Source organism: Papaver somniferum, chromosome 2 (genome assembly GCF_003573695.1).
Source record: "Papaver somniferum cultivar HN1 chromosome 2, ASM357369v1, whole genome shotgun sequence".
NCBI lineage: Eukaryota > Viridiplantae > Streptophyta > Magnoliopsida > Ranunculales > Papaveraceae > Papaver > Papaver somniferum.
Window position 1 is genome coordinate 135,249,931 of NC_039359.1, and position 23,996 is coordinate 135,273,926.

At 42.0% G+C, this 23,996-nt stretch overlaps 1 protein-coding gene and 1 pseudogene across 1 annotated transcript; one reads left to right on the forward strand and one right to left on the reverse strand.

Annotated features, from left to right (window-relative positions):
* Positions 1-23,996, forward strand: part of LOC113352017 — a 50,376-nt pseudogene that overhangs the window by 20,925 nt on the left and 5,455 nt on the right.
* On the reverse strand, positions 11,352-12,964 carry LOC113349193. The gene is given in 3 exon segments (XM_026593125.1): positions 11,352-11,522; positions 11,525-11,639; positions 12,187-12,964. Coding segments are annotated over 3 exon segments (714 nt in total). The 5' UTR covers positions 12,615-12,964.

The window sequence follows — 23,996 nt, forward strand, 5'->3', positions numbered from 1 at the left end:
CTTAAAATTGTTGGAACAATTGCTGAATTATGCTTGCAAAATAATCACACAAAAACAAACAAAACATTGTTATGGATGAGTCGCGGACTAGGTCGCTTTCTTTAAGACGTTTCGCGGCTCTGTCCAAGATTGTGCAACCAGTTCTTCCATGTCGCTTCGTCCCCAGGATAAAACAGCCGAGTTCAATATCTCTTTCACAATCACTCTTGCACCATGAGGAATGTGAAACTACTACACTTCATTCTTGCTCAGAATCTCTTATAGAAAACAAATGATGTTCACAGATTGTTTTCTTTCACAAAAATATTTCCTTTGAAAACAAAAAACATAAAGAAGAACTCAACTCTCTCAAAAAAAATTTCAACCAAAATCTCTCTTTACATTAAAAGGTTTTAACATAATTTAATCAAATATAATTATGGTGTAGTTAACATCATTAACTCCACAATATGAAACCCTCAAAGTTATAATGGTGTGTTGTTAATACCATTAAAAAGAAGAAAAATGAAATAGTCAAATTAATTAAAGCAAAAATTAATTACTTTTAATAAAGACTAAATTTATAAATAAAAAACATATTTATTGGGATAAAATATTTTAAAAATATATTCACAACACTATCAACCAACACTTTGTTCCCGGGCCCAGGCGCCTACTTCCTTGACTGTCCATATCCGACACCATTTGGATATTACTTATTTACACTATTTACAGTTAGACTAAGCGGACTACTTCTTTCGAATGAATACAATTCACGGATAAGCTTCATTCTACTTTTTATGCTGCATAAGATAGATACCTCCGTTACGGTTCGTACAATTTCAATGATCTGGATTTCTATTTGGCTCTAACGCCGATAAGAACTTCTTTACTTATCATAGAACTTGGTTGCTCGCTGGTTTGCTCTCCACGTGTAATTGGCTCTCCAATAAATAGGTCGCTCTACTAATAGGGATTCTTCCAAAGCCCTTATAAAAATCTTTGAATATGATTGCTCTTGCAATCCTATTTTAATCACAAGGCGTTAGATCTACGAACCTAATATAGTGTGGCACTTACCTGAGAGTTGCTTCTTATTACCTTTTAAAGTAGCTTCTTTTTCTTTCAGCGGATCATAAAAGCTAGCAGTCTTAACTAAGCCTCCAGTAATCAACTACTGAAACAACCAGTCCCTTTTCTGTCTTGTCCCTCGCAGCCGTGAGATAATGCCTCACCACTTAATTCAAGGGCAACAACGGGCGAAAAAGGTTCAGATACGGGGGACTCATATGTACTGCGGGAAGAGGATACAACTCTAGCAGAGTAGATCACACAACTTCCAAATTAATGTCCCTAAAAGCGTCTTTAACTCACGTTGATTTCCAGTCGCATCTCAGAAGAGTGGTCCAGGTCCTTAAAGGCGTTCTAGCTAAGAAAAACCCTCCTTCTATAGTCCACTCTCTTTCTTTAGCTTGCTAACGAACTCGTACCCGATAGCATGTGGATTGGTTCGTTTCGGACGTCGTAGTACTTCCCTCACTTCTTTCATTCTCTTGAAGGACTGCAGTACTCCCACACTTCTATCATTAGCAGACCTAAGACTGGATTGAGTTATTTAGTTACTACTTACGGTTGTTGATTGATTGGAGTGATTTCGGTCCCCCGGTTCATCTCTATATGTTAACTAGAAGTTTAGAAGCCAATCCCTTTCTTAATCGAGTCTAGTGGCCTTTGTTCGACCGGTTAGTTCACTCGCATCTGGATCTGGAGCTCACTTATTACGTCAATCGAAACCAGAAATTGCATAGAAAAAGTAAAACGCGAAATTCATTCACTGCAATCTGAGGGTTCTAAACCACAAGACTCGCGCTGGTCACTGGGATTCATAAGAAACAGAGTAGATGATATCAAGAAGGAGGATAGGTCCACTAGTAATGAATGCCGATACGATTCCATAAGTAAAGAGGAATATTCTTCATAGTAATCCAAACAGGAACAGCACGAAGTTCTTCAAGTTCCTTTTCTAGGTCTTGATGCCATGGCCTAATCAGAAACAATCGATTCGAAATGAAGATATGACCATATTCAAGGACCCAGACCCTTGAAACCGAGATCCCCTGTGTCTGAAATCAAGGATTTATGAAACGACACTGTGACGTAGAGCTGATCTCAAAATTGGATAGACAACCCCCACATCCTTGTCAGCAATTACTATGTAATCCGGTGGACGGGAAGGCTGCAAACTCTGCCGCTAACCACACAAGAGAGTGGTGTGATAAGACGAAGAATGCCCAGGAATCCATCTTTCGTCAATCAAAGAGGTAGGTGAAGAACAACTGGCGGCGGTATTGAAGGTTAGGATATTTGGTCTCCTCACCATAGGAGACCCAATCAAGAATCCATTCATACCGGATTCAGAATGCGTGAAGCCAATCCCCCGGATCCAACTCATTACATCATGTATGATCGACAAAGCGATCAGTCCCTTTCAATCGTCAGAGAAAAGCTATTGCAGGCCAATCGGTGAATGTTCTTGATTGAAGGTTCCATCCATGGGTATGTAGGATAAGACCTTCATCACCCACTCAGGCATTGGATCCAGTTATTGAATATAGCGACCTATAGCATGTAGCTTTCCAGATCCCTTGAGAAGTTGGGGGATAAGGAATTCCAACTCTAAGGCCGTGAGCTAAGTCTGCAAAGAAAGACCCGTGTCCTTTTCATAGAGTTCAATTTCAGAATGCAATACTCTCGTAGTAGCTGCATTATCTAAAGTAAGGTCCGTTTAGCACACAGTATACCAGGTTTGACGTAGTGAATTCTGCAAATATTAAAGTCTGCGGGCATCCAACTCAAAACCAATTGGAAATGAGTGGAGAGGCTCTAATAGATTATAAACTGCAGGATCTTAAATAACCCAATCATGTGGGACTAATAATCTCAACACGCCCCCTCACGTGTAGCCTCGGCGTGTCTTACAAACACGTGGACAATTAAATCGGGTGACGCGGAATAAAGGTGTGGTCAACTGACTCCACACAAATAGCCTGCTCTTATACCATATTAAAGTCTGCGGGCACCCAACTCAAAACCAATTAACAATGAGTGGAGAGGCTCTAATAGATTATAAAATGCAGGATCTTAAATAACCCAATCATGTGGGACTAATAACCTCAACAGCAAATGAATCAAATTACTTCGGCCCCTATCTCGTACTTCAAGTCAATATCATAGGAATAACAAATCCTATCTGGGGAGTACTCTGTAGGAACCCACTGCTTGTTCCGTTGCTTGTTCCGTTAATTCTTCTCTTGCCTTCTTTTTCATGTTAATAATTGTCATCTTTGGGACATGGGATTTCTTAGTGGTCTAAGACACAATCTTGATTTCGGGTAAGGGCTTGGCTTACGACGTGCTTGCGTGTTGGCTTGCTTAGACGACTTGCTACTAGCCAATTGAAAACAACATAGGTGAGTTCCGGGGAAAAGAGAATACTTGAGCAAGGGCTGTTAAGAGCTCCTGATGTTCTAAAGTATAAATAAAGATCGATGTGAAGGTCAGCAGCAGCGGGTCCAAAGACCTGAAGTTTCAAGCACCAGTCTTATCTTTCTTCCTCCAGGGTAAAGGCCCAGCTCTTCCAACAAGCTATGCTAGGCAGGCGGCCCTGGTAGAAAGGGATGTAATATTAATTTGTCGTTTCAATATTAGATTCGGTCCCATCTTTCCGCGGGAAAAGAGATACTAGTGATGTCGCCTCCTTTCCTGTATTCCCGGTATCACTTACCAATAGCCACTACGAAGAATCTAGAATTTTCGGTCCCTCTCTTCCCGACAACTGCTAGAATGAAGAACTGGCAACCACCTTCCCGGCGAAGCAGAAAACAAAGGCGCGTAATTAGTAAGACTATCTCGGGCGACCTGCGGGCATATACCTCTAATTGCATAGTAGAGTCATTTCATCCCAGATTTTGATCAGTAAAGAATTCCTCAACCTCCTAAACTCAAACTCTAGTCCCATTAGCTGATCTGCGACTAAGGAGCCGATATGTGTTGTAGTTACATAAATGAAGAGACAACAGATATGCGACATTCAACCGATATGCAACAGTCCTAGTACATTGTTAGTTGTGGTATAGCTCTTAGTAAGGCGTAGAGCAGTAGCAGTATTCACTTTTCCTGTTACAGAATCGACTCTGAGCGCTGTTTATGGCACGGTTAACGATGTCTTTAGGTGTTAGCCCTTCTTTCGCTGGTATTGAGATCTGGGAATAAGGAGTATCTAGACGCGTAAGCTAGGTGTCTTTTCGTGAATGCTCTTTCCTGCTAGATGGGATTTCCGTCTGATGAAATCACCCTAATTAAAAGACAAGAAATATCGTCGAAAATACAACATCTTTTATATGAAAAAAGGTATAAGTTTCATTCAACGAAACAAAGTAGAAGAGTTTTATCTTACTGGGAACGATTCAATGATAGGTCTGGAACGAGCTGTTATATATCCTTTTTCTTTCTTGTTGATCTAAGTCTTCATTCAGTAAACTCATAAGAGAATAAAAACTTCAATACGGACAAAACAAAAGCAAGATTCACAAGAATGACGTGTCATGTTAGAAGGGATGATTGGAGTCGGGGAAGGTAGGGATTTTTTTATCTCTTTTTTCCCTTAACTGTATTTGTACTGGCTCATATAGCAGCTTATGCTTCAAAGTTGAGCGGGGAAGTTGGGAAGGGTAGCAAGAGTTTTTGAAGGTGCTTAAGATAGGTCTTGACCATAGCATGCCAAGGATGACTATTAGTTTCTTCGGTTAATTGGAAAAAGAAGGATTGACAATAAAAGATCTTTGATTACGATGAAAAGAAAGACTCTCAAATAGACCGAGATCCAACTAAGGGTCATTTCTTGGTGAACATAATCTGCCATCATTTCTTCGATTCCTGCATTTATGTGTCATAATAAAGAGAGGTTCAGTAGGGAAATGAAAGAGACGAGAATCGACGGAAGCAGGGGTTAGTCGACTTCAAGGGTGGGTTTGAGGACTCACTCGTGACTAGAAGTGATGGTAGGGAATTGGATGATGTCATACTTTGTAAACTGCCACTTAGTTGTTAAAGTAAGGGAGAAACTCACTTTCTTGTCCTACAAGTAGGTCCGGAGATTCGAAATAACTCGACCGTAGATGCCTCTCCTTTTAGTCGAGTAAGAGAAATATACTTAACCCACCTAGGTTGTTTACTTACTTGTTATACGTATAGATTCATCCCCTCTTCGAGCTTGAATTGCTCAAGATTCCTTCATCTTCATATACCTCCCCACCAATAGATAGAGACAAATGGGAATAACCAAACCACATCTACAAAATTCCAATACCATGCAGCTGCTTCAAATCCAACATGATGCTCCTTGGTTAGATGACCAATATATTGGCGGAAACCACCGACGATCGAGAAGAGAGTCCCTATAATCACATGAAAACCGTGGAAGCCGGTTGCTAAGGAAAAGGTAGAACCATATACACTGTCCGAGATCGTGAAGGGTGCTTGGTAATATTCCATTACTTGAAAGTCAGTGGATACTAGAGCCATTAAAGCGGTAGCTACTAAAGCATAAACTGCGCGTCTTTCCTTCCCCGCGATTATAGCATGATGAGCCCAAGTTACGGCATCTCCAGATGAAAGGAGAATAAGGGTATTAAGAAAAGGGATTGCCCAAGGATCTAAAACAAGAATCTCTTTTGGAGGCCAGTAGGATCCGATCTCTACCGTAGGTGACAAAGACGAATGAAAGGACTCCCAGAAGAAAGCGAAAAAGAATAGAACCTCTGACACTATGAAGGGAATAAAACCATATTGAAGTACATCTTGTACGACTTTGGTATGATGTCCTTCCAAGGTGGATTCGCGTAGAACATCGTGCCGCCATTCGAACATGGTATAGAGGATAAAGATGAGACCTAAACTGAGAAATCTTGCACCCTCTTGATATGAATGCATGTACATCACACCTCCTACGGTAGTTTCTAAAGCCCAGAGTGAACCTAAAATAGGCCAAGGACTTGGATCTACCAAATGAAAAGAATGCCTCTGAGATTCAATCATAACAACTTTGACTCATTGTAGTAAACCTTCCAACTTCCCTCTTCATAATACCTTCTAAACTGAGAAGGGATCTTTGGGATCAAAACTTTCTCTAACAGTACAAGGTGGGAAGGTTCTTTCATTATGTTGGTAGAAGTCTTTCTAGACTCTTTTCAGTCGAGTCTCTTTGAGCCTCTCCCTGCCTTGTGGATCAAGACAGTAAGTAAATTCCCATAGGTCGAGGGTTGGTCGGAGCCGATCTAACGATCGAGTGTCTAAGGTCCCTAAAGGTCCCCTCCTTTAAGAAGCTCCGACGAACGATGTGAAGGATTCATTCTTTAAAGAACGATGCTTTTTTGACCGTGGAGAACGTGGATTAGCATTATGTCCATACAAGGAATTCCCCATACAGGATTGACATAAGTGCTAGATGAAGACTTCGAGAGAAAATAGAATATGTTTCTTTCCATTCCTCGTAAGCCGCTGATCTCTCCGAAGCAAGAAATCAATGTCATTTTCCTCCCTTTTACCATTAAGTCCACAGAGTGGCACTATTGGGAGACTTCCGATAAGCTTGAGTACATGTAGGATAGATCGGTGCTAAAAACTTTGCTAGAGATCGATTCTCCATTGGATGCCTTGCTACGGATCTTGGTCCCCGCTGTGAAAGCACTTCGTTCCGTAGTTTGATAATCCTGCAGATCCCTAGAAACCCATTGGAATCATTAGTTATGGCAATATAAAAATTCAAGAGGAGAAGGCATGACCAGAAGAATTGTGTAAAATAGGTAAATTGATCTAATTGAGGCATGATGGATAGAGATTGAATGATTCCCCCTAGATAGACAGATGTAGGAGTTGCGAAGAAGAAAACTCTCTTTTTTTTGTTGGTTGTTGACCAACGGAAAGCATGGGAGTTTGAGATTCGACCGAACAGGAACTTTCTATGTCAATTCGAGAAAGTGTCTATCTATGTCAATTCAACGTTGACTGACCTGTGATACCTCGAGACGATGGGTTTTTCTAAATAATTGGCTCCCCGGGGTCTTGCCAAACCTGGTTTCCATGTTGATCAGAGTTGTCTTTCTTGCTTGGCTCCTGAGTTATATTAGTAGCGTCTGCTTTATAGCAGGTTCCTAAGCATGCTGCCCCTATTGTTTATGGAAGTAAATCTTGAGATTTGTCAGTTTCTTTTTTGTCAACCCAGGTCGAATGGTCATTCCTAAAAGAGACGATTTGAACCACTGACACGTAATCTTCGGCACAAGGGTCAACCAGTAACAGCCAGAACTGAAAGAAGAATGTAATAGCTCGACCTTATAAGGCTCAAAGAGACTCGAATGCCAAGGAGATGGGCGAGACTAAAAGTAGGCCTAACCCACCTAGAACTCGACTGAACAGGAGGCTAACATGGTACATCTGTTAAGCAAAATGTGCGCTATCCGCCTCAGAATTGGCCGTTAAATGGCTGTCTAAGAAAACACTACAATAAGTGAGGGTTGGATTACTCACCTTAATGGAACTGACGTCTTGTTGTGACAATTATCTAATTGTTGATCGGGGCTTTCAATTTGAGTAGTCAACATCGAAATCTTGGCTCTCTGTTGTTCCGGTTATGGGCTATGTCCTTTGACTCCTGCGAGCTTTGCGACCTTTGTTCAACGCTCCAGATGTATCTCGTTCGGTTCTGCCGAGTTATGTGAACGACCATCTGCTCGTTGGTCCCACCTGCCGTCGGTGAGGCGAGCCTTATTTATGAAAGCGCAGACTGGTTTCGATCTAATGGATGGAAATAGGCCTAAGACTCAAAGGATTCATTTTGATTCCCCCTTCTATTCATGACCGGTCACCCTTATTTCTTTCGAATCCTGGGATCTTGAAACTGACCTGAGATAAGTCCTATCCATGTCCCCCTACTTCACCCAACTTTGGCGCAAGACCCAATTCAATGAGCTTGCTCTGCTATCTATAGAAGTTCATTCTGATAAAGAGCTTAACAGATTCAAGAAAGCTAGCTGAGAATAACTATCTATCTCCCCGGCAAAGTCCTTAGCAAAGGTCGACTTCCCATCAGGCAACCTCCTCTTGTTTGATTCCGTGCACGAGTAAGTACCCGTAAATCGTAGAGAAGACAGAGCGGGGAAAGCTGCCTTATGTAGTTACCTGCTTTTTCATCGAGATTAGCGAATTACGGTATAGGAAGATCTAATATAATCTGGTTCGAGGAGTCTAGCCTTCTTTGCTATTAGTTTCAATATCTGCTGCTTTTGTGCCAACCCTCTAAGGGGGAAGGCAGGAACTTCCGGAAAAATGTTTAATAAGACAATAAGAAAGTAAGAAGTGGCGATATGCCGCCTTATTTTATAAATAAAGTCTAAGAGCCGACGGAGAGAGCTTCCAACAGCCTATGAGTGCAAACTAGGCCCCAATTCGGAACAATGTGATGCTTCCTTCTTTAAAGGTCCCTTATCCAATCAATCCTTTTCAACTATATCCTAATGCCCCAAGATCAGATCTCAAAGTCGACGCGAGACACTATTCCCATCAACTGGAAATGCGCATTGGCTCATTACCTTTGTTCACATTGGATTCTCTGCCATCTGATCTTTCTTCATCAATTGAATTGCCCGCTACGCCCCCTCTTGTACTTCGTACTTTTTTCCTTTGCATAGTATACGGGGCTTCACTGATTTCTTTCCTATTAAATTTCTTATGTTGAGAGAAACGAAAAGGTAGTTTACTTGCTTACTTGTTAGAGTAAGGGAGGGAGTCCCTGTAGGAACACCAATATTGTTGTTATAGGTATAACTAGTGCAATAGGTACTCCAACTGTAAAAGGTACTCCTACGAGGATAGCATACCACTAACTAAGAAAAACTTGCGGATGCAGAGCACGAACGTCTGTACTTTAAGAAAAGAGTGTAATCAATGGTAAAGACTCCAACTTGATAATGGTGTCAATGGACGGAATGAACGAACATCTGTACTTTAAGACAAGAGTGTAATGAATGGTAAAGACTCCAACTTGATAATGGTGTCAAGGGACGGAATGAACTGTATCGTAAAAAAATAGGTACAGAGTCACCTTAGAGTAATGGTTTGATCACCAGGGACTGAACCTAATGATCTGTGGCCCTAGAGCCTACTTGCCCACTAGTATAGGTCTAGTCTATAATCCCAGGGATAAACCTTTTGACACTCAAGTAATCCAACCGTGGAAAAAAGGATATGCTTACTTGTTGTAACTGTAGGGGCTTACCTTTACTTTAAGGTAGGAGATGAGCTAGCGAATCATGAGCAGAAACCAAGTGAATTACTTTACTTGGATTTTTTTTATCTATATTTCAACCTTTTCTCCGATGGCTTTTGACGATTGGATTTCTCGAGTCTACTATCCATGCTTTGACCATTTCATTTGGCAGAGAAGAAAAGAAGAGATGCGGATTTTGACGGATGTTCTTAGGTTCAGCAACAGTTGAGGAGCCAACCTGCTCGACAATAATTCCATAAACACCTAGCGGAGACGGTGACAACCTAAATAGGAAGATTACAACTCCGAGACATTCCAATAGAAAAACAAATTCTAGTCATTTATGCGGCTATCAATGGATGATGGAAAACCAGCTAGCTCGGATGCTCAGAAACATCGTAAGAGAAGTCGTCCTGACAAACGGTTATTTCAGACCTACGTGGAAAGCTTTCGACGGAAAAAGAAAGTGAGACTCGTGCTGCTAGAAGAATTGATCTGAAAGTTGTTACATCACTAAGGTGCGTATAGCTCCTGATCACTGGCACTTAGTACGAACAACTACCTTAGGACTACGTTCTTACTTTCTGATTGGAGTTTTAACACAAGTAGATCGCTACCCAGAGCAGATGCCGGGAGGCAAGGATCGTAGAATATCTAATTTCCCACGAGCTATGAGACCAACCCAGGTGAAGCAGCATCTCTTTGTCACCTTATTGTTACCTAGTAGACCAAGAGGAGGAGTTCGAGCATAGCGACAGGGGCGTCTAGAAGTCTTGGTCAATTAAAATCTATTTCACTCGGAACTGTAGCCAAGTGGCTAAGGCATGAGTCAGAACTGGGACATTAGAAGAACGGATTGGTAGGATCGACGAGATTTTGTACCCCTGAATGGCAGCTTAGGAGTAGGGTATCTTTCTATTAGCCTTCTTAGGATGGAAGCTTAGTAATAGAATCTACTGGCCGTTATGTTATCAAGGTACCCACGGGCAAAGGTACTGGGATCTAATGTAAGTTATGGGGAAAGATAATTTGCACTAGGAGTGGCATTGCTTCTACGGGCCGTTCTATCTTAGCTTGAATCCCCTAGGCCGTGGATGCCAACTCGACAATGCAAAGGAACGAAACTCATAGCTGACACTTACAAGCCCTAACCTTTTGGGGACGTTCAGATAACCTTGAACCTTTAGCTAACAACTGGGACTTCGAGAGACTCAACACCTTGTGGTCTCCAACTCCAACTTCTACGGTTTACTTTCAGTACAATATAGGAATCCCCTTCAAACGAAACATATAATCACTAACATCCCTACTTGTGAAAATGTGCATGGGACTGCTTGAACTCAACTCATGTTCGGGGATCGAATAATGGGACTTTGCACCTCAACCACGACCATAAAATATTAAAAAATCTACCTCTTGTAAATGGTCCTTTGATGGAAAGTCAGATGGACAATTCAGATTAACAGTGTTAGAAGCATCCCCTAAAGATAGAGGTAGAAGTCAGCTGGGAATTGGGTACGAGAATTACCACCCAAAGGATGATGTGGACTATCGCATGTACTACCCTATGAGCTGTCCTTTGTCTCTCTTTCATCGTATAGAGAAGAAAGATTCTTTTGTACACCCGGTTCACCAGGTTCTACCGAAGTAAAGTAAAGAATCAAAGTCAAAAGCATAGTTTGATCATGGCTCAAGCAGTATGCAAGCAATATGTTAATGTTAACACAAGTATGTTGAACAAAGTTTCAGGATCGGGTACTGAAAGAGGCGAAGGAGATGCATATATGGTATTATAGTGGTACTGGACACGCTCTAGGGGAATAATCTCTTTCTTCTTTCTGCCTTTCTTTCCCATGACGACTAGAAATGGGAAAATCAAACATTTCACTTCGAATTTCGGACCTCAACATCCTGTTGCTCATGGTGTTTCACGATCAGTATTGGAAATGAACGGAGAAGTAGTAGAACGTGCGGAACCACATTTTGGATCACTACATAAAGGGACTGAGAAATTAATAGAGTACAAAACTTATCTTCAAGCTTTACCTTATTCTGATCATTCAGAGGGTGATCGCAGAGTCACTGAATGAAGTCTTCCGTTTATTTCGGAGGTGCTGACCCGCAGCGATGCATAGATGACTAAGTGACATATTAGATATGGCGACGACAACAACATGTCTTAGAAGGAGATAAGAGGTGGATCCAAGGACCCACTAAGAAGACACTAACGTATCTACAACTACATCCTCGAACGGCAGTCAAACGGGGGCGTGAATGAGAGATGCCATCGGAATGATCGGCCGGACAGAGGCTATGGCTGCTTCCTTCCTCTCGGCTTACGTCGAGTCCCTCATCCTAATGGGTAAGTGCCTTCATCCATCTCATCGCACCTACGTACGAGTACCTAACGTCCTTAACAGTCTTTGGGTTGGGTGTGGCCGACCTAGCGGTCGAGTGATGAGGTCTCACCCCTACGGGTCCCTCTCCTTTCAGTCTAGTCCCTCTATTCGGTGTATTAAAGGCTAAGTGTTACTATAGATTGGATTCATATTCGCTATAAATTATAAGGGTCTTCATTCATTGAGATAGGTTGAAAGAGAGGGTATGATCCAAAAGCTTAGTCTCGTGGCCCTAGTGCGTGATCCTTTTACTAAGAAGGAAGTCAGACATCTGAATGGTCGTGAGTGTCTGCGTATCATAAAGAAGCAATAGAAGAATCCCATACATAAGGGGGCGCCTTTATTACGATAAATGTCTACTTCTTTGCTTAGTGATTCTATTACATCGGATGGGGTTTCAGGTACTCTTATTAGACTTGGAGGGGCGAAGAGACTCACATGTCCTACATGTGAGGGCCTTGTAAGACAAGAAAGCGAGTAAACTTCCCACCGCGTCTTTCCTCTCCCCAAGGTCGAGCCCTAAAGGTCATTGTGTGTCGGAAAAGGGAGTGAACCGGAAAAGAAGGGGAACTGGGTCGATTTGAAATGGCGAAGCATCCGAAGCATAACTGCACACTCACACCATCTTTGCCGAGAGATAGGATCATTCGGTGGAACCGGTGAACTAAACTTGCTTCTGAATAGATGTGTGGGGCAGAGGGCTCGTGGTACCTGTTGCCCGCCCTTTCTCCTCCGCTTTGAGAACCGTGTGAACGGAGAGTGGCAGAAGGGAAGGAGGTCCTCATACAGAGTAGCACACTGTGACTTGAGCGGGAGACTGGGGAATGGTTTGCGACTGAAGGAAGTAGAGCTCGGCCTCCCGTACCAGCTTTAAAAAAGACACTAGTTGTTACGCTGCCTTCCAATATCATTGAATAGCATGCATGGCCCGGGGAAGGTCACTTAAGTGGGAGAGCCGTGTTATGGGTAACCTTCTTGCACGGTTCAGAGAGCACTTGTGTATGTGATGCAAGTGAACGTGTACAAAAAAGCTGTCGTCATTTTCGTTCTTCGTTCCGTCGTCGACCCTATCTATGTTTCTACGATGGCCCAAGAACACGCTTATTCTTCAGCCGTAGAGAGACTTTTGAATTGCGAGGTACCATTACGAGCTCAATATATACGAGTGTTATTCCGTGAAATAACTCGAATTTCAAATCATTCACTTGCTTCAACTACTCATGCTATGGATGTGGGAGCATCAACTCCGTTCCTGTGGGCTTCTGAGGAGCGGGAGAAATTGTTGGAATTCCATGAAAGAGTCCCGGGAGCGAGGATGCATGCCAGTTTCATACGACCAGGTGGAGTGGCACAAGATCTGCCTCTTGGCTTATGTCGAGATATTGATTCCTTCGCGCAACAATTTGCTTCTCGTATCGACGAATCAGAAGAGATGTTAACCGGCAACCGTATCTGGAAACAACGCTTAGTGGATATTGGTACTGTCACTGCACATCAAGCAAAGGATTGGGGATTCAGTGGTGTAATGTTAAGAGGTTCAGGGGTATGATGGGATTCGAGAAGAGCAACACCTTACGATGTTCATGACCAATCGAATCCTGACTTACCAGTAAGTACCAGAGGAGATCGCTATGATCGTTACTGTATCCGTAACGAAGAGATGCGCCAAAGTGTTCAGATCATTGTGCAATGTCCTAATCAAATGCCTAGTGGGATGATCAAAGACGGCGATCGTAATATATGTCCTCCATCACAAATTCGAATGAAACTATCCATGAAATCATTAATTCACCATTGCAAGCCTTATACATAAGGTTTTTCCGTACCAGCTCCTTCTACCTACACCGCGGCTGAAGCACCTAAAGGAGAATTTGGTGTCTTTCTGGTCAGTAATGGAAGCAATCGTCCCTACCTTTGTAAAATAAGAGCACATGGTTCTGCCCATTCACAAGGACTCGATTCTATGTCCAAACATCACATGCCAGCGGATGCGGTCACCATCATAGGTACTCAAGATATTGTGTCTTGAGAGGTAGATAGATAGGAAGAGGTAGACTAGTGCATCAGGCTCGATCAGGACCATAGATTTATTGTGATCCAAAAACCAAAAAGTAACCGACCAAAAGAATATAAGCCTCCTTTACCACTCCACTAGTGGCTCGGCTTGGTCTCGATCCCGTCTTTTATTATATATAAGCAAGCGAGTAAGTCAACAACCTTGCTTGTGAGAGTCAGTTCCTCCCTCACATGTAGGACATATGAGTTCTTTCAGACCTTCCTTGTGGGGGTTAGGACTCCTACGAGTGACCAGAAAAGTGTTCAGTGACTTAGAAATTAACGCGTAATAGTATGGATAAGCATAAATGCAAGCGCTAAACCAAGAAAGTTAGAGATTCTTTCGGGGCAAGCCGAAAGACGAGCGATCCTTTCTGTTCATGAGCAGTAAGAACAAAGGCGAGCGTTGATGCAGCAAGAGAAGAATTAGCTTCGTAATTGTTTATATAGTATCTTTCTTTAAGTACTAAGCAAGAGAAAAGCTTCTATCTGACCGAAGTAAAGTGGCGTTTTAGATCAGGAATAAATCGTACAATTGATAAGGAGTGCATTAGAGGGCAATGCAGTTCCAGGTTAGGTACTGAAGAGTGTCATATCTGGGCCTGGACATTAGGGTAGGTATTATAATTGAAAAAGGGAATCCATTGAAGCCGGTGGATCGAGCTAAAGTCAGTATCCTTTTCTTGGGGTAGGAAGGTTTTCCCAAAGGCGTTGCATTAGAGGCTACTTAAGTTCTATGCTGGGGAGGAAGAGGGAACCATCATGAAAAGATTATGCACGCGCAAACCATGGGGACAAAAGACTCTAAAGAGCGAAGGGGAAAGAAAGTTGTATGGGCTCCTGCACGTAGAAGAAAGAGTTTCCTTCCTGAACCCTAAAGTGGAAGTTCCCCAGAATAAGTATTAACTCATCCCGCTAGGACCTAATCTGTCAGACCGTCTTCTTTAGGGAGCATGAGCGACCCAAAAACAAGTTAAATTCTTTTATCTGTGAAATGGTCTGTGAACGGTACTGGCATCAAGACTAAAGAATCGAGAAGGGACAAGTCAAAGAAAAAGAGCATTAATCGCTGGGGGTATCTGCAATCTCGCGTACTAAAGTATAAGTCCTAAACCTGTGAAATTGTATTCTCATGGGGAAGTGCTTTCGCCGAAGAGGTATGAACTAATCCGCCCGATCTTGAGACAAATGAGATCAAATTTGTTAGCAGAAACGTCTAGAATGCAATTTTGAACTTAATAAAACGCGAGAAAGGGTAGGTCGATAGAAATACACTAGGGCCCCAATATTTTCCATGTATTCTTAGCCCTCTTCATCTGTCGATATGGGAAATCTTATAAGGAGAAGCTTGAGGGATGAAGATCTATAGGCAGGTATATATGCGTACTGAATATGTTTCGAGAAAGAGAGTAGGGTATAAGTTTTCTAGTAAGCTATATGTTCTCATTTTGAAATTAGGAAAAATAAGAATCATAAAGCATTGGGCTATGTGGAAACCTAATCACCTGGGCAAGCGCGTTATGGCAGGCTTAATTAGAACTTTTTTCGGTGATTGGTGAGCTCTGCTCCGGATCCCACTTTTCCACTTGCACCTGCTAACCGAGATGACGTTGTATTCTCTTCTCCAAGATCACCAAATACTGACCTATTTGATCAAGGTCTTCCTTATACAGCAGATTCTCATCCAATAGAATCCCAATTTGACCTAGTATCCCCAACTTCTTATTATATCAAGGAACTAGAAAATCAATCATCTGAGAGATCTTCGTTTTTTCCACCAGATCAACCATATTCAGTAAGTAGCTCTGACTAATCTACACTATCTCCACTAGCTAATCCTGGTCCACTTAGCCTAGGACAGCTTCTCTTTGAATCAAAACCACTTGACCTATCTTCTTTAGTATCTCCAGTATAACCTGTTATTTCAAGATCACTTACTACTGTTGAGGAATCAGCTGACCCATTATCTGTTCCAGGAAGCCAAGTAACAACACTTCTTCTAGCAAATGAACCACTATGTACACCAGTCCCAAATGTTGCATAACCTGGGTCTCTATAAGGGGCTTCCATACTACTAGATGTAATGTTACCCTTCGTTAGAAGTTATGCCACTTTGAGTGCCCACTATCTTTCTCCAATTCCTAGCCCTGAATGTGCAGAAGAAAGAACCCCAATGAGATTTTAGCCCTCACTTCACTTCGGATTGATCACTCAACGGGGTTTGGCTACTAGAGGAAGCTACAATCTAGACTTGACGAGGACTATTAACTACCACTATTTAGTCGTCCTGGACCAGACTGACCCGCGAAGCTTAGAACAGACGGAACTGATTCCACCTTATCCAAATCGGAAGCTAATCCACCAGCTCCTTCCTAGGAATCTGAACTACTAGTACTTGGAGTCCACTCTGCCATTTCACGATCACCTGAAACTTTTTAACTTTCTCCAGCTGATGATCTAAGCGATGAGGGACCTAACACATAAGTTCCAAGGAACATAATAAACAAGAGTCCCTAAATCCAGGAGGAGCATCCAACAAAGGAAGAGTACCTTTCACCCGATCTAGTACCACCAAAAAGTATAGTACAAACAGAGTCTCCAGAAGGAACAGATGCACAAGCAGACTCATAAAGTGGATAAAAACAAAAGGGTAATTATCAAACTTTGTACATGGCAGTTTCTTCACTAGTAGACCAAGGTACTAGGTTTTCGCTACCTACTAGTAGTCGTTGCTCCAGTCGTAGAGAAAATTCAGCCATTCTTGCACTTCCACATCCTTCTCGATTAATCGTAGGTAAGGTCGCTAATGACTTGCTTTGGAAGAGAAAGAAAAGTAAGAATCTTTCCCACACCTTACCTAGACGGTGAAAGGGGAACTTCTTTACAAATTATGAGAAAGAGAAATCTTATAGACGTTAGATACATGTTTTGTTCTGTTGATCAAGATCATGCACAATCAACGCTCCTAAATGCGGTGTACTTCCGTTAGGCCAGATTGCTTTGCTGTGCTTTGGGATGGGAATGGCGCAGTAGACTATAATGGGCAAGTAAGCAATATTATAATAGGTATTGGTGTCAATCGATCTGTCTTATTTGTCTTAGAAGCAGTCAACTAGAACAGGGAATTTTCTTTCTTTTTCCGACCGGGGTGACTCAAAAACCTAGAATAAAGAGAGTGACATTCATAGGCGCTGGTTAACTTTACACCATTGGCTGGCTATTGATATTTTCCCTCCTTCCTTATCAAAACACTACAATTAGAGATAACTGGAAATGTTACTATTTGCGCCTTTAGGCCTCGTTGAATTCCATTCACGTGTCGCGCCTTTAAGGTGACTCTTTCATAGGCTTTGAGTTCTAAAGGCCCTAATTTTATAGCATAATTAGTAAAATCTCGCTACGCTCATGAGCTCATATAAAGGAAGGCATAACAAGAGCAGATAAACAACAAGAAAATAAAAGAAACACCACACTACTTGAAGAGCATAGTACAGGGGCGCCCTCGTTTACTGGGTAGTTTGTAACCAGCTTGAAATCCCCTTCTAAAGGGGGGGGTGATGTATATGTTAGCTTTGCCTTTAGCCTTCCTGACTTCATACTTTAGGAATAAGATGTACTAATAAAGGCAGGATAAAACTTGTGGAACAACTCATTCATTGGATTAACATACACCCTAGACCTACAAAGTAGAAAAGATAATAAATAATGATATCGATAGCAATAGTTATTTTTCCACTTTTCAGGTCTATTGAGTCTCTCAAGTGAGAAGAATATATCCACGTCGCTTAAAGAGGACAAAAGCTTCAATCGAAGGCCTAATAAAAAAAGGGGCATGTCTCCTATGTGCTTGCGGTGTTAGAACTATCAGTAAAGGGTGTTGAGGCTAGAATAGACAGTAGCTAATAGGGGAGCAAAATTGAACTTATGACCAATTATCGTCAGAAGTTATTTAGATGCTACACTTGTACTAGTCTTTCTTTTATGCCTTTAGAGTCTCTTTCAGCTGCTTAACCGCGTAGGCTCTTCTCCGCTTCAATTGAGCAGCTGAACTCGTTGCCTCAGCCCTTCTTCGCGAACCTAATCCCAAGTGAACGTTTCTTATTGAGTTCTCAGTTTACAAAAAGATCCAAGAAGCATACTTTTATTTTATTGAGAAGAAAACATCCCTCCATTTGAGCAAAGTCTCCGGCCTTCCCCGTTATGACTTAGAGCATCTCTCACGTCTTATAAGTGACTTGTGAATGAATGGCCGGGAATCAGACACGTATAGATATCCTTTCTCTATCCATTTTTTATGTGACCCAACGTAACCGCTTACTGAGAAAGATAAAGGAAGAACAAGTTGGTCAAAGGAAAGGGGATTTGAAAACCGATGTCATTTTCAAGATTCGTCATGGAAGGGAAATCTGGTGACGACAAGAGGGGGATTGGTCGATCAAGTGCCTTTTTAATTCTTCCATTGATTGAACTAGACAAGATAGCGTACATTGAACCAGATGCCATTTAACTTCTTGTTGTTGTCGACTCTGAACGAATGCTTGGTGACTAAGAAAAAAAATCAAATAGGGGATTTATTTTGACTCTTGAGAGATATGTCAGTCTAGTGTTAGCATCCGCTGTTTACGCTCTTCTATTTTCTGATGTTGGTTCCAAGCTCCTCCTTTCGATCAGGTATAGATGAAACAAAAGGAGGCTCACTAATAACATATTCCAAGTCGGTATAGGAAAAGAAAAAAAGATAGCAATTTCTTAAGTGATGGGTGAATTCATATCGAATAAATAGTAGTAAGCGGAAAAGGAGTAACGAATTAGCCGCCCTCTTGCTCCTTGCTTTCATCAAACCATGCCTCACTTGAGCTTCGAAAAGAAGAGTAAAAAGCGAGATGCACTTCGCTAGCCGCCTTTACTGTCTTTTTTGCTCGGGAAGCTTCCACTTTTAATATAAGGTATTTCATATCCTCGAACCAGAAATTACATAATAGTAGTAAGGGCCTTTTAGACTCATGGCTGGTAACTTCGGGTCCCCAACATTCATTCTTTTAAATCCCTCTGCTCTGATTCACCTAGGCGGTTGGCCCAAAAGAGAAGATAATTGGGGGTCAGAAGCTGCTTTAGGTTGGTCAACTACGGCTTAGTATAACTTTTTATTTAACAGCCGAGCCCCTTTAGAACTATCCTCTCTCTCTCTATGGGATCAACTCGTGTATCCATCTGAGAATGCTACAACGAGGAGGCACTGCTTGAGATCTGCTACTTTAAGCTCAACTATCTCACTAAGGCCTTAGAAGCCCTTTCCTCCTCATCTGCCAGGGAGGGGGTCGCAGCCCATGCTTCAAAAGCTGCATGCTTGTCCTCCCCATCTTGGAAGAATTCCCCCACGTTTAAGTTTTTATATAGTCAAAAAAAAGCCTCACTAAGGTAATCCAATCCCAGTGGAATAATTCTGCTCTTGCTCAGTATGTTACGTAAAAAGGAAAAAGAAAAATTCCTTTCGCATTCATATCCGACCTCAGCAGCTTCCTCAATAGTGCAAGCAGGGGAAGAAATCCCTAATCAGAACCGTGCCCTGAAGCATCGATGGATTGCACAAGATAAACCAATACCGACCCAGGGTATAACTAGAGTCGCTACGACGGTGCTCTACGAAGTGTTTCATCGCTCTAGTCATGTTTGTATTAATCAGATGCCTTTCCTTCTTCAATACGCGCGGGGACTCTACTATAGTGTACTCGCGCCAAGCTGCTTTGCACAATGGTGTTGTAGGCGCAAACTCTTTGTTAGCGTTTTACTTTCCACCGACTATAATCCACCATGTACCATGAGCTCCTATTGAATTCAAGTCTTGAGTAGGATTTTGAACCGCATATATCGTAGCTTCCTTTATGGATTGCAAGGTCTATTAGAACATACATCTTTCTACTGGTGTATCGCGTGGATCCACGATATTGATCCACTAGGGCTTTTTTTTATTTCGAAGCCCTTTCTCGAGAGTTTAGACTGACTACCCAATCGCCGCACATCGTTAATGCGACCGACAGCCAGTGGGTTGATTCTTCGTTTTCTCTCTTTTTGTAGGAGCAGATCCGCTGACCGGTTACCGTTCAGGGCCTTACTTCAAAGTCATCTATTCTTATCAATAATACGCGCGCATCCCACTCCAGCAAGTATCTTTCCAGTGATCTAATCCGTCAAAAGAGAGGGGAGGGAAAGCTCTCCAAAGGGGCGACTCTAAAGGGAGCTGAGCCCATAAGATATTGATCAAAACCAACTATAATAAGTATCGAGTTCGATAAGGATCTCCTGTAAATCAGCAAGTAGATTGAAAGTGAGTGAGCTGGATGTCCTACGGATGTGAGAGCAAAGCAAGATTAGCCGAAGAGGATGCATTGAATAAAGTTAGGTAGGAGTCCTGGTTTTATCCATTAGTTGAAGAAACTGGTTGTCCTTAGTCGGTAGCATCCTCGGAATTAAATCCCTTTGGTCGAAGTCAGTACCTTAGAGTGATTTGATTTTACTCCAGTCTAGGGCTTTCGTTACTTTTCTTGAAGCGTGATCTAATATCGTTGGCTTGTACACTACGCTTCTTGGAATCTGGATTTGCTTTGTCCTCCGTTATGCTGAATCTCTCGTTCAACCTGGCTGTCGATATTTGCTTCTGTCTGCGGCACTAAAGGCGACTTCATTCATAGCCCAGCCCGTGTCTGACTCTGGGGCAAAGGTATTTCGGCATCCCTGACTTCGGGCGAGACGCCAGTCTATCCCTGTCATTGCCTGCTGGTCGTTGCCCGTAGGGCGCTGGGTTCCACCACAGGTTCCGAAGGTTAAGAAAGTCGCTCGCTCATTCTCCTGTGTCTATCTAAAAAAGCTGAAGTAACAAAAACCGAGGACGAATAAGTATCATGATGTTATTGCGACGTGCGATGGTTATAGTCTAATACCATAGAAACGGCTATACATTCTATCGTCAATACTTTTTCACTTGCGTTCTCGTGCTCTTTCTTTGAGTCCGTTTCTTGTTCCTATCATATTGCTCTTTCATGGATAAAAAATGGTATCTTCTTTGTCTGGGAACGCTACAAACATAATTCCTTTCTTATAACGATCTCCTTCTTGCTAATACTGTATGCTAGGGATTTGTTTCCTTACGCCGTAATAAAAGAAGCTGAGCTGACCTTCCATTATTGTCGAAGCTTAGCCCCAGGTTGAGATATTCAAGTACGCATCCTATGGATAGAATTCTTTCTTTTTCTATCGTTCGGTTCCTCACTTGCTCCGACAGTAAGACGAGTAGCAGTTGTGCCAGGCTTTAGATAGCATTGGGTAAAAAAAAAATTGATTCACAGTAGATAAGTTCTAAGGATTTATCGAGGGGCACAAGTAAAAAAAGCATCTAAGAGATAGGTGGACACCCATAATTGGTGCGGAGTTGTTACACCGCTTACACATCCTCGGTTGGTCAAGTGGGACAGCGCATAGTCAAGTTCTTTCATTTCGGAGTTCTTAGAAATCATCTTTATTCTCAAAGGAGATTCAAAGATCCTGCATATCCGCTTGCTGCGTGAGATTGACGCATTCAGTTTTCTCGATGTCAATCGAGAAGGAATATGCATTTCAGTCTCAATATCGATCATTGAATTGAAGTCTTTCTTTTATCATATGTAAGTATGGTCTGTATAATAATAAAGAAACTTATGCAAAGCGGAATAGGTGCTCTAACAACAGTTTACTTAAATTGGATGCTTCATTTCGTCTAGTGAGAACGTTTTCTCTTTATTAGCGCTCCGTGGCTCTCATAGGTCTCTTTTTTTTGACTTGGCTCACAAGGTTGTTGACTCGCTTACTTGTTATAGTAAGGACCTACTTGACTCAGCGATTAGAGTATTGCTTTCATACGGCAAGATTCATTGGTTCAAATCCAATAGTAGGTAAGGTCGTTAATGACTTGCTTTGGAAGAGAAAAAAAAAGAAAGAATCTTTCCCATGTCTTTCTTGGTTGGACAAATCCAACCGGTCATTTCTTATAAGTCTTTCTTAAAAGAGCAAGAAGCGGAAGAGAAAATGCAAAGTCTGAATGGTACACAACCCACTTAAGCAATTTTCCATTATTCTGCTCATTCCTATGAAGATAGGGAACTTGTACTTCTCATTCACAAATCCATATTTGTCTATGTTGCTCACTCTCAGTTTGGTCCTACTTCTAGTTCATTTTGTAACCAAAAAAGGAGGAGGCAACTTAGTGCCAAATGCCTGGCAATCCTTGGTCGAGCAAATCTATGACTTCGTAGTGAACCTGGTAAACGAGCAGATTGGAGGTCTGTCTGGCAATGTGAAACAAAAGTTTTTCCCTCGCATCTTGGTCACTTTCACTTTTTCGTTATTTCGTAATCTACAGAGTATGATACCTTATAGCTTCACAGTGACAAGTCATTTCCTCGTCACTTTGGGTCTCTCGTTTTCGATATTCATCAGGATCACAATCGTGTGATTTCAGTGGAACGGGCTTCATTTCTCAAGCTTCTTTCTACCTTCAGGAGTCCCTCTCGCATTAGCCCCCTTTTTAGTACTTCTTGAGCTAATCTCTTATTGTTTTCGAGCATTAAGCTTGGGAATCCGATTATTTGCTAATATGATGGCCGGTCATACCCTTGTTAAGATCTTAAGTGGCTTTGCTTGGACAATGCTATGAATGAACGATCTCTTGTTCTTCATAGGTGATCTAGGCCCATTATTCATAGTTCTCGCATAGACAGGTCTGGAATTAGGAGTAGTTATTTCAAAAGCTTATGTTTCTACGATCTTGATCTGTATCTACTTGAAAGATGCTATATATCTACATCAAGTATCTAATTTCATATATCGGCCAAGCACATTGATATGTCTCTTTCCAAGTCAGTAAACTCCCAACCTTTCGTTGGTCAACAACCAACAGAAAAAAAAATGCGCAGTCAGTTGCAGGCATGCGAGAAAAAGAGAGTTTTCTTCTTCTGCAGGCATGCGAGAAAAAGAGAGTTTTCTTCTCCTACAGATGTCAGTTGCAGGCATGCGATAAAAAGAAAGTTTTCTTCTTCGAAACACCTACAGATATCCGTAGCGGATCAATTCCAACGAGCATTTCAAATAACTCTGAAGATGTTTGTCTAGGGGAAATCATTCAATCTCTATTTTATGGCTAATCTGAATCGATGGCTCTTCTCCCCTAACCATAAAGATATAGGTACTCTCTATTTCATCTTCGACACCATTGCTGGAGTGATGGGTACATGCTTCTCAGTACTGGTTCGTATGGAATTAGCACGACCCGGTGATCAAATTCTGGGTGGAAATCATCAATTCTATAATGTTTTAATTACGTCTCACGCTTTTTTAATGATCTTTTATATGGTTATGCCGGCGATGATAGGTGGATTTGGGAATTGGTTTGTTCTTATTATGATAGGTGCATCTGACATGGCATTTCCACGACTAAACAATATCTCTTTCTATGAAGATAGGGAAGTCATTCATAGACTTAGTCTTATGAATTGCAACCCCTGCCCCGTGGTAGTTAGAAAAGGTAGTGGGCGCTCCGACCGAGATAAACAAAATCCTATGCAAAAGGTTTATAGTTGAAACATGATGTAAGGTCCTGGCCCTAACTTTATGTCCGGCGGAATGTGATCATGCCAAAAGAATCTATTAAATCCGAAACCAAAGAAAGGCGTAGTGCTCCTGCCATAGTAAGAAGACTTCATAGCCTCCTCCCCGGGTTGTGTGCTAGGCAGAGGTAGTCAACCAAAAGGTAGACCTAATCTAATGGCCAGAAGTCATACGTTTCTCTTGTCTGGACTTTCTAGAATAGGGTATCCACTTATGAATAGAGGTCACTTTGGAAAACTGTTCATGAACTCGTGAAGCTATCGTCAAAGAGCGAGTCTTCCTTATCCCGAACCACCCTTAAAGAATTGTTGAAGTGGGATCGTTTTTGTAAAGTGGTAGGATCCAACTTAGGGATCAACTCCGCGCCAGTATAGGAAGAAAATAAATGCTTCTTCCGCCTAGGATTCAAAAACGTAAAAATCCACCAAGTAATAAGAACCCTTCTTTCCGACATAAGAATCATAGTTTGCTAGTTACCCAACTGCTCTTGTAGGATTGGCGCGTTTGGCGGATCCAGTGTGTACCGGTGGCGGAAGCACCCACACCATGGAAAGTTCTTTACCCATCCCTCATATCTCCCCTCATGAGCTCTCCCGGGATAG